The sequence below is a fragment of the Osmerus eperlanus genome, chromosome 15 (genome assembly GCF_963692335.1).
Source record: "Osmerus eperlanus chromosome 15, fOsmEpe2.1, whole genome shotgun sequence".
In the NCBI taxonomy this organism is placed as follows: Eukaryota; Metazoa; Chordata; class Actinopteri; order Osmeriformes; family Osmeridae; genus Osmerus; species Osmerus eperlanus.
This window is the reverse complement of record NC_085032.1, coordinates 16,287,546-16,300,044: the sequence shown is the minus strand read 5'-3', so window position 1 is coordinate 16,300,044 and position 12,499 is coordinate 16,287,546. Positions and strand designations below refer to the sequence as shown.

The window sequence follows — 12,499 nt, the reverse complement described above, 5'->3', positions numbered from 1 at the left end:
GAGAGAGGAGAAGGAAGAGGAGGAGGAGAAGGAGGAGGAGGAGAGGAGGAGGAGGAGAGAGGAGAAGGAGGAGGAGGAGGAGGAGAGAGGAGAAGGAGGAGAGAGAGAGAGGAGGAGGAGGAGGAGAGAGGAGGAGGAGGAGGAGGAGGAGGAGAGAGGAGAAGGAGGAGGAGGAGGAGGAGAGAGGAGGAGAGAGGAGAGAGGAGAAGGAGGAGGAGGAGAGAGGAGAAGGAGGAGGAGGAGAGAGGAGAGAGGAGGAGGAGGAGAGAGGAGAAGGAGGAGGAGGAGGAGAAGGAGGAGGAGGAGAGAGGAGAGAGGAGGAGGAGGAGAGAGGAGAGAGGAGAGAGGAGGAGGAGGAGGAGGAGAGAGGAGAAGGAGGAGGAGGAGAGAGGAGAAGGAGGAGGAGGAGAGAGGAGAGAGGAGAAGGAGGAGAGAGGAGGAGGAGGAGAGAGGAGAAGGAGGAGGAGGAGAGAGGAGGAGGAGGAGAGAGGAGGAGAGAGGAGAGAGGAGAAGGAGGAGGAGAGAGGAGAGAGGAGGAGAGAGGAGAGAGGAGAAGGAGGAGGAGGAGAGAGGAGAAGGAGGAGGAGGAGAGAGGAGAAGGAGGAGGAGGGAGGAGAGAGGAGAGAGGAGGAGGAGGAGAGAGGAGAGAGGAGGAGGAGGAGAGAGGAGAGAGGAGAGAGGAGAGAGGAGAAGGAGGAGGAGAGAGGAGAGAGGAGGAGGAGGAGAGAGGAGAGAGGAGGAGGAGGAGAGAGGAGAGAGGAGAGAGGAGGAGGAGGAGAGAGGAGAGAGGAGGAGGAGGAGAGAGGAGAGAGGAGGAGAGAGGAGAGAGGAGGAGGAGGAGAGAGGAGGAGGAGGAGAGAGGAGAGAGGAGGAGGAGAGAGGAGAGAGGAGAAGGAGGAGGAGAGAGGAGAGAGGAGGAGGAGGAGAGAGGAGAGAGGAGAGAGGAGGAGGAGGAGAGAGGAGAGAGGAGAGAGGAGGAGAGAGGAGAGAGGAGGAGGAGAGGAGAGAGGAGAGAGGAGAGAGGAGGAGAGAGGAGAGAGGAGGAGGAGGAGAGAGGAGAGAGGAGGAGGAGAGAGGAGAGAGGAGGAGAGAGGAGGAGGAGGAGAGAGGAGAGAGGAGGAGGAGGAGAGAGGAGAGAGGAGGAGGAGAGAGAGGAGAGAGGAGGAGGAGAGAGGAGGAGGAGGAGAGAGGAGGAGGAGGAGAGAGGAGAGAGGAGGAGGAGAGAGGAGGAGGAGGAGAGAGGAGAGAGGAGGAGAGAGGAGAGAGGAGGAGAGAGGAGGAGGAGGAGGAGGAGAGAGGAGAGAGGAGGAGGAGAGAGGAGAGAGGAGGAGGAGGAGAGAGGAGGAGGAGAGAGGAGAGAGGAGGAGGAGAGAGGAGAGAGGAGAGAGGAGGAGAGAGGAGGAGGAGGAGAGAGGAGAAGGAGGAGGAGGAGAGAGGAGAGAGGAGGAGGAGGAGAGAGGAGAGAGGAGGAGGAGAGAGGAGAGAGGAGGAGGAGGAGAGAGGAGGAGGAGGAGAGAGGAGAGAGGAGGAGGAGAGAGGAGAGAGGAGGAGGAGGAGAGAGGAGAAGGAGGAGGAGGAGAGAGGAGAGAGGAGAGAGGAGGAGAGAGGAGGAGGAGGAGAGAGGAGAGAGGAGAGAGGAGGAGGAGGAGAGAGGAGAGAGGAGGAGAGAGGAGAAGGAGGAGGAGGAGAGAGAGAGGAGGAGGAGGAGGAGGAGAGAGGAGAGAGGAGGAGGAGGAGAGAGGAGGAGAGAGGAGAAGGAGGAGGAGGAGAGAGGAGAGAGGAGGAGGAGGAGAGAGGAGAAGGAAGAGGAGGAGGAGAAGGAGGAGGAGGAGAGAGGAGAAGGAGGAGGAGGAGGAGGAGAGAGGAGAAGGAGGAGAGAGGAGAGAGGAGGAGGAGGAGAGAGGAGGAGGAGGAGGAGGAGGAGAGAGGAGAAGGAGGAGGAGGAGGAGGAGAGAGGAGGAGAGAGGAGAGAGGAGAAGGAGGAGGAGGAGAGAGGAGAAGGAGGAGGAGGAGAGAGGAGAGAGGAGGAGGAGGAGAGAGGAGAAGGAGGAGGAGGAGGAGAAGGAGGAGGAGGAGAGAGGAGAGAGGAGGAGGAGGAGAGAGGAGAGAGGAGAGAGGAGAGGAGAGAGGAGGAGGAGAGAGGAGGAGGAGGAGGAGAGGAGAAGAGGAGGAGGAGAGAGGAGAGAGGAGAAGGAGGAGGAGGAGAGAGGAGGAGGAGGAGAGAGGAGAAGGAGGAGGAGGAGAGAGGAGGAGGAGGAGAGAGGAGGAGAGAGGAGAGAGGAGAAGGAGGAGGAGAGAGGAGAGAGGAGGAGAGAGGAGAGAGGAGAAGGAGGAGGAGGAGAGAGGAGAAGGAGGAGGAGGAGAGAGGAGAAGGAGGAGGAGGAGAGAGGAGAAGGAGGAGGAGGAGAGAGGAGAGAGGAGGAGGAGGAGAGAGGAGAAGGAGGAGGAGGAGAGAGGAGAAGGAAGAGGAGGAGAGAGGAGAGAGGAGGAGGAGGAGAGAGGAGAAGGAGGAGGAGGAGAGAGGAGAGAGGAGGAGGAGGAGAGAGGAGAAGGAGGAGGAGGAGAGAGGAGAAGGAGGAGGAGGAGAGAGGAGAAGGAAGAGGAGGAGGAGAAGGAGGAGGAGAGAGGAGAGAGGAGGAGGAGGAGAGAGGAGAAGGAGGAGGAGGAGAGAGGAGAAGGAAGAGGAGGAGGAGAAGGAGGAGGAGGAGAGAGGAGAAGGAGGAGGAGGAGAGAGGAGGGGGGAGAGAATGATTTAAAAGGATGAAGGGAGAGACAGAGATATACGAGAGATGGATGCTGACTGTGAGCCACGAGAAGAGACAGTTGAAGACAAAGGTGACTGTAGGCCATTAGAAGAAAGAGATGAAGAGAGAGATGAAGAGAGAGATGGATGAAGAGAGAGATGGATGAGGAGAGAGAAGAATGAAGAGAGAGAGGGATGAGGAGAGAGAGATGAGGAGTGAAAGATGAGGAGAGAGAGGGATGAGGAGAGAGAGAGATGAAGAGAGAGATGGATGAGGAGAGAGAGGGATGAGGAGAGAGGGATGAGGAGAGAGAGGGATGAGGAGAGAGGGATGAGGAGAGAGAGTGATGAGGAGAGAGAGAGATGAAGAGAGAGAGATGAAGAGAGAGATGGGGAGAGGGATGAGGAGAGAGAGAGATGAGGAGAGAGAGATGAAGAGAGAGAGGGATGAGGAGAGAGATGGATGAGGAGAGAGAGAGATGAAGAGAGAGAGATGAAGAGAGAGATGGGGAGAGAGGGATGAGGAGAGAGAGAGATGAGGAGAGAGAGATGAAGAGAGAGATGGGGAGAGAGGGATGAGGAGAGAGAGGGATGAGGAGAGAGAGGAATGAGGAGCCTTCATCAGCCAGGGCCCTCCAGCTGACCTGGGCAGGCCTGGGGGAAGCAGGCTCTGCTGTCGTACTGCGCCCCTCCACAGGAGCCCCCATGCAGGGCGTCTCTCTGGATGCTCCTCTGGCGGAACAGTGAGCCCAGCCCACAGGTCACACTGCAGCGGCTCCACTGGCTCCAGCCCGACATAATGCAGTCCACTGGGGAGGACAGCACACCCTACATCAGTATCTAGTAGGGACCAGGTGTGTGACAGGACCAGGTGTGTGACAGGACCAGGTGTGTGACAGGGACCAGGTGTGTGACAGGAACCAGGTGTGTGACAGGAACCAGGTGGGTGACAGGGACCAGGTGTGTGACAGGGACCAGGTGTGTGACAGGAACCAGGTGTGTGACAGGGACCAGGTGTGTGACAGGGACCAGGTGTGTGACAGGGACCAGGTGTGGAACAGGGACCAGGTGTGTGACAGGGACCAGGTGTGTGACAGGGACCAGGTGTGTGACAGGGACCAGGTGTGTGTCCTACCACAGTTCCTCTCGTCCGAGCCGTCGGCACAGTCCCTGGTGAGGTCACACTTGCGGCCCAGGTGGACACACTCCCCGCTGAGGCAGGAGAACTGCTTGTGGGAGCAGGGGCTGGGCACCAGGGGGCGCTGTGTGGACACGCTGGGGCTGGCGGTGGGGCCTGGAGGAGACAAAACCTCAAATGTAGTACAATGATGATAATGATGGTGATGATAATGGTGATATGTGAACCTGTACCACAGCGCTCTTCATCAGAGCCATCCAGACAGTCCCTCCTCCCGTCACACACCCGTCTGGCGTCCACACACCCCCCCGCCCGGCAGGTGAACTGGCCCTCCAGACACAGCACCCTGGGAAGACCCCCGTCGTGGGGCGTGGTCCAGGCTGCTGCAGAGAGAGCGTAGGCTGATGCATTATGGGAAGCTGAAGTAGAAACTAAAATCCTCCTTCACATACCAAAGGCCTTCTAGTGTTGGACCTGGCTGGTATTATTCATGTTATTTCAGAAAGAAAGTCAGTTGACCTGGCTAGTACTAGTATTACTACTAGTATCAGTACTAGTACTAGTACTAGTACATCCTGGTAGTACTGGTGTCCTGACCAGTGGAGTGCAGGGCGGGGGGTCCAGGGTGCGGGCTGCTGGGCTGCAGCCCCGGGCTGGCGGAGGATGCCACACCTGGGCGGCCATCTTGGGGCGTTGTGCTGTGCAGGCCCGGAGCTCCAGTGGTGTAGTTATGGAAACCTGGACTTCCTGTGGGCAGGGTGTGGTTCTGTATCCCTGGCAACCCTCCCGTAGGGGCAGTGCCTGTGGGGCAGACGGACCGAATAAATCATGATCTCTAAAACTGTTTGTCTGTGAGACTGGTTTTACAGGATTCAGTATGTCAGCCTCACAGGAAGTAGAAATGCAGCGTTACCACAGTTGAGCTCGTCAGAGTGGTCCTGGCAGTCCTGCCGGACGTCACACAGAGCAGACACAGGAACACACTCCCTACCCCCGCGGCACGCAAACTGGCCCGGCCTGCAGCGGTGCACTGTCACCACCCCACCACCAGGGGGAGATGTGGTCACACTGCTGGGGGTCACCAGCTCATCTGGAAGACAGAGGAATAAACTTTCAACGCTAAATCACAGGTTCTCTCAAATCAGGAACCAATAAGGAACTAGCCTAGTTTATCACAAATCTAAGCTAGATATACGATAGGTAGATTTAAGACAGTTCAGTCTTTCAGTTAGATTTCAGTTAGAAGAGATTTCTGATAGATCTAAGTGTGTCTCAGGTGTGTGTATCTGTGAGAGGTCCCAGGTGTGTGCTCACCTCCCCTGCAGCCCAGGACCTCCACCCGCAGGTAGAAGGTGTGTCTAAACTCAAGGGGGATGATGCGCAGGTAGCGTGCACGGACCAGACGCTCCAGCCAGCGGGTCACCGGGGCCCGACCCACCATGCGCACCTCAAACACCTGACGACAACAACAACAACAACATCACCTCAAACACCTGACAACATCAACATCAACAACATCACCTCAAACACCTGACGACAACAACATCACCTCAAACACCTGACGACAACAACAACATCAACATCAACAACATCACCTCAAACACCTGACAACAACAGCATCAACAACATCACCTCAAAAACACCGGACGACAACAACAACATCAACAACACCTTAAACACCTGACAACAACAACAACATCAACATCACCTCAGAAGATTTCACCAAGAACAACAAAAACAAGCTCAGTGGTTACGGCATTTTACTGCAGATCAAGAGGTCGTAGGTTCAAATACCCCTGCGTACATCTATCTGTATGAAAGTGTCTGCTACATGAGCACAGTATTATTATTAGAAATCTTGTGTTGGTGATGGTGTACCTTGGGAGGGCTGCCGGGCCTGCTGGTCTGGGTGTAGTTGGAGAAGTGGCTGGGCACCAGAGCGAAGGCCAGGCGGTACTTACTGAGGTAGCCCCACATGCGCTCTCCTCCCTGGGTCACCACACCTGACACCCAGGTGGGCTCTAGCAGGTCCACCTGGAAGTAGGGCTGAGGGTCTGCTGGGAGGGGGCTCCAGCCTGGCTCCATCACCTGGCTGAGACCACACAGCACCATGGTTACCTGTGTGTCTCTGTGTGTGTGTGTGTCTCTGTCTCTCTGTGTGTGTGTTTCTGTGTGTGTACTCACACGTTGGGTACGATGTTGAGGCGTCCGGCGTCAGCAGGGTTGTTTTCCCGGGAGGAGGAGGAGGTCAGCTGACCATAACGAATCCTCCCGTCCTCCAGACCCAGGGGAGACGAACACACACCTGAGGACACACACACAGACACACACATGCACAGTTCTAAAAAAGTAGTATTTCCCTGTTGGTCACAGATGATTCAGAAGCTGAGGAGAGGAGAGAGGAGGAGAGAGGAGAGGAGAGAGGAGGAGAGAGGAGGAGAGAGGAGGAGAGAGGCTGTTCTCAGTCATGCTCACCTCTGTATCCAGGCCCTCCTTGCTGTGAACACACACAAGACACACTGTTACAGTTTGCTGTTGAGCATTTAACTGCACCATCAACAGCTTTCAGGTTCAAATCCCCCTGCACATCACTTTGGACGGAAGTGTCCGCTAAATCACTAATACACCACTATCCATATCATCACTGCTTATTATAAATCATATAAATCTGAGTCTGACAGCAGAGCGCCTCACCGTGGGCGTGGCCTGGGTGACAGCAGCCATGGAGGGGGTCCTGAGGGGGGCGGGGCGGGGGGTGATGTGCCCCTGGCAGCCCTCCTCGTCCTCCCCACGGGGACAGTGGGCCACCCCGTCGCAGCGCAGCAAGCCGCTGATGCAGCCCCCTGGTGGAGGGCAGGAGTACTGCCCCCTGGGACAGCCCCGGGGAGTGGGCGAGGGCTGGATCCCTGAGGAGGACAGATCACCCAGCTGTTAAACTCTAACACAGGGCTCTCAAGCAGGGTTCAAAACATATTTTCCCCAAAAAGTTATGAAAAAATATTGTGTGTGTGGTTGCATGTGGCTCTGTGTGGCTGTGTGTAGTTGTGTTGCTGTGTGTGACTGTGTGTGGCTGTGTGTAGTTGTGTGACTGTGTGTGACTGTGTGTGACTGTGTGTGGCTGTGTGTGGCTGTGTGTGGCTGTGTGTAGTTGTGTGGCTGTGTGTGGCTGTGTGTAGTTGTGTGGCTGTGTGTGGCTGTGTGTAGTTGTGTGACTGTGGGTGACTGTGTGTAGTTGTGTGGCTGTGCGTGGCTGTGTGTAGTTGTGTGGCTGTGTGTGGCAGTGTGTAGTTGTGTGGCTGTGGGTGACTGTGTGTAGTTGTGTGGCTGTGCGTGGCTGTGTGTAGTTGTGTGACTGTGTGTGACTGTGTGTGACTGTGTGTGACTGTGTGTAGTTGTGTGGCTGTGTGTGACTGTGTGTAGTTGTGTGGCTGTGCGTGGCTGTGTGTAGTTGTGTGACTGTGGGTGACTGTGTGTGACTGTGTGTGGCTGTGTGTGGCTGTGTGTGGCTGTGTGTAGTTGTGTGGCTGTGTGTGACTGTGTGTGACTGTGTGTAGTTGTGTGGCTGTGTGTGGCTGTGTGTAGTTGTGTGACTGTGTGTGACTGTGTGTGGCTGTGTGTGGCTGTGTGTGGCTGTGTGTAGTTGTGTGGCTGTGTGTAGTTGTGTGGCTGTGTGTGACTGTGTGTAGTTGTGTGGCTGTGCGTGGCTGTGTGTAGTTGTGTGGCTGTGTGTGACTGTGTGTAGTTGTGTGGCTGTGTGTGACTGTGTGTAGTTGTGTGGCTGTGTGTGGCTGTGTGTAGTTGTGTGGCTGTGTGTGACTGTGTGTAGTTGTGTGGCTGTGCGTGGCTGTGTGTAGTTGTGTGGCTGTGCGTGGCTGTGTGTAGTTGTGTGGCTGTGCGTGACTGTGTGTAGTTGTGTGGCTGTGTGTGACTGTGTGTAGTTGTGTGGCTGTGTGTAGTTGTGTGGCTGTGCGTGGCTGTGTGTAGTTGTGTGGCTGTGCGTGGCTGTGTGTAGTTGTGTGGCTGTGCGTGGCTGTGTGTAGTTGTGTGGCTGTGTGTGGCTGTGTGTAGTTGTGTGGCTGTGTGTAGTTGTGTGGCTGTGCGTGGCTGTGTGTAGTTGTGTGACTGTGTGTGGCTGTGTGTAGTTGTGTGGCTGTGTGTGGCTGTGCGTGGCTGTGTGTAGTTGTGTGGCTGTGCGTGGCTGTGTGTAGTTGTGTGGCTGTGCGTGGCTGTGTGTAGTTGTGTGGCTGTGTGTGGCTGTGTGTAGTTGTGTGGCTGTGTGTAGTTGTGTGGCTGTGCGTGGCTGTGTGTAGTTGTGTGGCTGTGTGTGGCTGTGCGTGGCTGTGTGTAGTTGTGTGGCTGTGCGTGGCTGTGTGTAGTTGTGTGGCTATGTGTAGTTGTGTGGCTGTGCGTGACTGTGTGTAGTTGTGTGGCTGTGTGTGGCTGTGTGTAGTTGTGTGGCTGTGTGTAGTTGTGTGGCTGTGTGTGGCTATGTGTGGCTGTGTGTGGCTGTGTGTGGCTGTGTGTAGTTGTGTGGCTGTGCGTGGCTGTGTGTAGTTGTGTGGCTATGTGTGGCTGTGCGTGGCTGTGTGTGGCTGTGTGTAGTTGTGTGGCTGTGCGTGGCTGTGCGTGGCTATGTGTGGCTGTGCGTGGCTGTGCGTGGCTGTGCGTGACTGTGCGTGGCTGTGCGTGGCTGTGCGTGGCTGTGTGTGACTGTGCGTGGCTGTGCGTGGCTGTGCGTGGCTGTGCGTGGCTGTGCGTGGCTGTGTGTGGCTGTGTGTGGCTGTGCGTGGCTGTGCGTGGCTGTGTGGCTGTGTGACGAGGCCTCACCACAGTGCAGCTCGTCAGTGCCGTCTCCACAGTTGTTGACCCCGTCACACACCACCCCCTGGGGGCCCCCAGGAACACACCGGCCGTTCCCACAGTGGAACTGCCCCCCCCTGCAGGGCCCCGGGGGGGAGACGGGGGGGAGGGGGGTGCTCAACCAGCGGTAGGCTGGACGGGGGAGAGGGAAGTAGAGAGTCAGAGAGGGAGAAAGAGAGAGAGGGGGGGTGAGAGGGAGGCAGGGAGAAGGAGATGAAAAGAAGGGAGAGTTGTTAAAGATTCAGGATGATTCAGTTCTCTCTAACTCACCAGCGTCCTGGACAGGACCTAACTCACCAGCGTCCTGGACAGGACCTAACTCACCAGCGTCCTGGACAGGACCTAACTCACCAGCGTCCTGGACAGGACCTAACTCACCAGCGTCCTGGACAGGACCTAACTCACCAGCGTCCTGGACAGGACCTAACTCACCAGCGTCCTGGACAGGACCTAACTCACCAGCGTCCTGGACAGGACCTAACTCACCAGCGTCCTGGACAGGACCTAACTCACCAGCGTCCTGGACAGGACCTAACTCACCAGCGTCCTGGACAGGACCTAACTCACCAGCGTCCTGGACAGGACCTAACTCACCAGCGTCCTGGACAGGACCTAACTCACCAGCGTCCTGGACAGGACCTAACTCACCAGCGTCCTGGACAGGACCTAACTCACCAGCGTCCTGGACAGGACCTAACTCACCAGCGTCCTGGACAGGACCTAACTCACCAGCGTCCTGGACAGGACCTAACTCACCAGCGTCCTGGACAGGACCTAACTCACCAGCGTCCTGGACAGGACCTAACTCACCAGCGTCCTGGACAGGACCTAACTCACCAGCGTCCTGGACAGGACCTAACTCACCAGCGTCCTGGACAGGACCTAACTCACCAGCGTCCTGGACAGGACCTAACTCACCAGCGTCCTGGACAGGACCTAACTCACCAGCGTCCTGGACAGGACCTAACTCACCAGCGTCCTGGACAGGACCTAACTCACCAGCGTCCTGGACAGGACCTAACTCACCAGCGTCCTGGACAGGACCTAACTCACCAGCGTCCTGGACAGGACCTAACTCACCAGCGTCCTGGACAGGACCTAACTCACCAGCGTCCTGGACAGGACCTAACTCACCAGCGTCCTGGACAGGACCTAACTCACCAGCGTCCTGGACAGGACCTAACTCACCAGCGTCCTGGACAGGACCTAACTCACCAGCGTCCTGGACAGGACCTAACTCACCAGCGTCCTGGACAGGACCTAACTCACCAGCGTCCTGGACAGGACCTAACTCACCAGCGTCCTGGACAGGACCTAACTCACCAGCGTCCTGGACAGGACCTAACTCACCAGCGTCCTGGACAGGACCTAACTCACCAGCGTCCTGGACAGGACCTAACTCACCAGCGTCCTGGACAGGACCTAACTCACCAGCGTCCTGGACAGGACCTAACTCACCAGCGTCCTGGACAGGACCTAACTCACCAGCGTCCTGGACAGGACCTAACTCACCAGCGTCCTGGACAGGACCTAACTCACCAGCGTCCTGGACAGGACCTAACTCACCAGCGTCCTGGACAGGACCTAACTCACCAGCGTCCTGGACAGGACCTAACTCACCAGCGTCCTGGACAGGACCTAACTCACCAGCGTCCTGGACAGGACCTAACTCACCAGCGTCCTGGACAGGACCTAACTCACCAGCGTCCTGGACAGGACCTAACTCACCAGCGTCCTGGACAGGACCTAACTCACCAGCGTCCTGGACAGGACCTAACTCACCAGCGTCCTGGACAGGACCTAACTCACCAGCGTCCTGGACAGGACCTAACTCACCAGCGTCCTGGACAGGACCTAACTCACCAGCGTCCTGGACAGGACCTAACTCACCAGCGTCCTGGACAGGACCTAACTCACCAGCGTCCTGGACAGGACCTAACTCACCAGCGTCCTGGACAGGACCTAACTCACCAGCGTCCTGGACAGGACCTAACTCACCAGCGTCCTGGACAGGACCTAACTCACCAGCGTCCTGGACAGGACCTAACTCACCAGCGTCCTGGACAGGACCTAACTCACCAGCGTCCTGGACAGGACCTAACTCACCAGCGTCCTGGACAGGACCTAACTCACCAGCGTCCTGGACAGGACCTAACTCACCAGCGTCCTGGACAGGACCTAACTCACCAGCGTCCTGGACAGGACCTAACTCACCAGCGTCCTGGACAGGACCTAACTCACCAGCGTCCTGGACAGGACCTAACTCACCAGCGTCCTGGACAGGACCTAACTCACCAGCGTCCTGGACAGGACCTAACTCACCAGCGTCCTGGACAGGACCTAACTCACCAGCGTCCTGGACAGGACCTAACTCACCAGCGTCCTGGACAGGACCTAACTCACCAGCGTCCTGGACAGGACCTAACTCACCAGCGTCCTGGACAGGACCTAACTCACCAGCGTCCTGGACAGGACCTAACTCACCAGCGTCCTGGACAGGACCTAACTCACCAGCGTCCTGGACAGGACCTAACTCACCAGCGTCCTGGACAGGACCTAACTCACCAGCGTCCTGGACAGGACCTAACTCACCAGCGTCCTGGACAGGACCTAACTCACCAGCGTCCTGGACAGGACCTAACTCACCAGCGTCCTGGACAGGACCTAACTCACCAGCGTCCTGGACAGGACCTAACTCACCAGCGTCCTGGACAGGACCTAACTCACCAGCGTCCTGGACAGGACCTAACTCACCAGCGTCCTGGACAGGACCTAACTCACCAGCGTCCTGGACAGGACCTAACTCACCAGCGTCCTGGACAGGACCTAACTCACCAGCGTCCTGGACAGGACCTAACTCACCAGCGTCCTGGACAGGACCTAACTCACCAGCGTCCTGGACAGGACCTAACTCACCAGCGTCCTGGACAGGACCTAACTCACCAGCGTCCTGGACAGGACCTAACTCACCAGCGTCCTGGACAGGACCTAACTCACCAGCGTCCTGGACAGGACCTAACTCACCAGCGTCCTGGACAGGACCTAACTCACCAGCGTCCTGGACAGGACCTAACTCACCAGCGTCCTGGACAGGACCTAACTCACCAGCGTCCTGGACAGGACCTAACTCACCAGCGTCCTGGACAGGACCTAACTCACCAGCGTCCTGGACAGGACCTAACTCACCAGCGTCCTGGACAGGACCTAACTCACCAGCGTCCTGGACAGGACCTAACTCACCAGCGTCCTGGACAGGACCTAACTCACCAGCGTCCTGGACAGGACCTAACTCACCAGCGTCCTGGACAGGACCTAACTCACCAGCGTCCTGGACAGGACCTAACTCACCAGCGTCCTGGACAGGACCTAACTCACCGTCTCCACAGCCCATGAGCTCCAGGCGGAGGTAGATGCCGTTCTGGAAGTCGTGAGGCAGCACGCGCACAAACCTCGCCGCCACCATCCTGTCCAGACGGACCTCCACCACGCCATGGTCGTCATGGTTACCCAGGAACACCTAGACAGAGGGACGGGTGAGTGGTTGTGGGCGGAGCCTACGGTGAGGTCAGACAGCAGAAGAAGACCCTGACCTCCAGACAACAGAAGAAGACCCTGCCCTCCAGACAGCAGAAGAAGACCCTGACCTCCAGACAGCAGAAGAAGACCCTGACCTCCAGACAGCAGAAGAAGACCCTGACCTCCAGACAGCAGAAGAAGACCCTGACCTCCAGACAGCAGAAGAAGACCCTGACCTCCAG

At 57.2% G+C, this 12,499-nt stretch overlaps 1 protein-coding gene across 1 annotated transcript in view; it reads right to left on the bottom strand.

The window, feature by feature from the left end:
- Positions 1-12,499, bottom strand: part of sspo (SCO-spondin) — a 63,938-nt gene that overhangs the window by 37,610 nt on the left and 13,829 nt on the right. The window contains exons 18-30 of the mRNA XM_062480381.1: positions 12,386-12,488; positions 12,117-12,258; positions 8,709-8,873; positions 6,576-6,787; positions 6,357-6,378; positions 6,066-6,186; positions 5,760-5,973; positions 5,196-5,337; positions 4,795-4,971; positions 4,479-4,682; positions 4,115-4,264; positions 3,879-4,037; positions 3,388-3,552 (exon numbers count right to left, since the gene is read on the bottom strand). Of these exons, the coding sequence (XP_062336365.1) occupies positions 3,388-3,552; positions 3,879-4,037; positions 4,115-4,264; positions 4,479-4,682; positions 4,795-4,971; positions 5,196-5,337; positions 5,760-5,973; positions 6,066-6,186; positions 6,357-6,378; positions 6,576-6,787; positions 8,709-8,873; positions 12,117-12,258; positions 12,386-12,488 (1,976 nt within the window). The remainder of the gene's footprint in view (positions 1-3,387; positions 3,553-3,878; positions 4,038-4,114; positions 4,265-4,478; positions 4,683-4,794; positions 4,972-5,195; positions 5,338-5,759; positions 5,974-6,065; positions 6,187-6,356; positions 6,379-6,575; positions 6,788-8,708; positions 8,874-12,116; positions 12,259-12,385; positions 12,489-12,499) is intronic.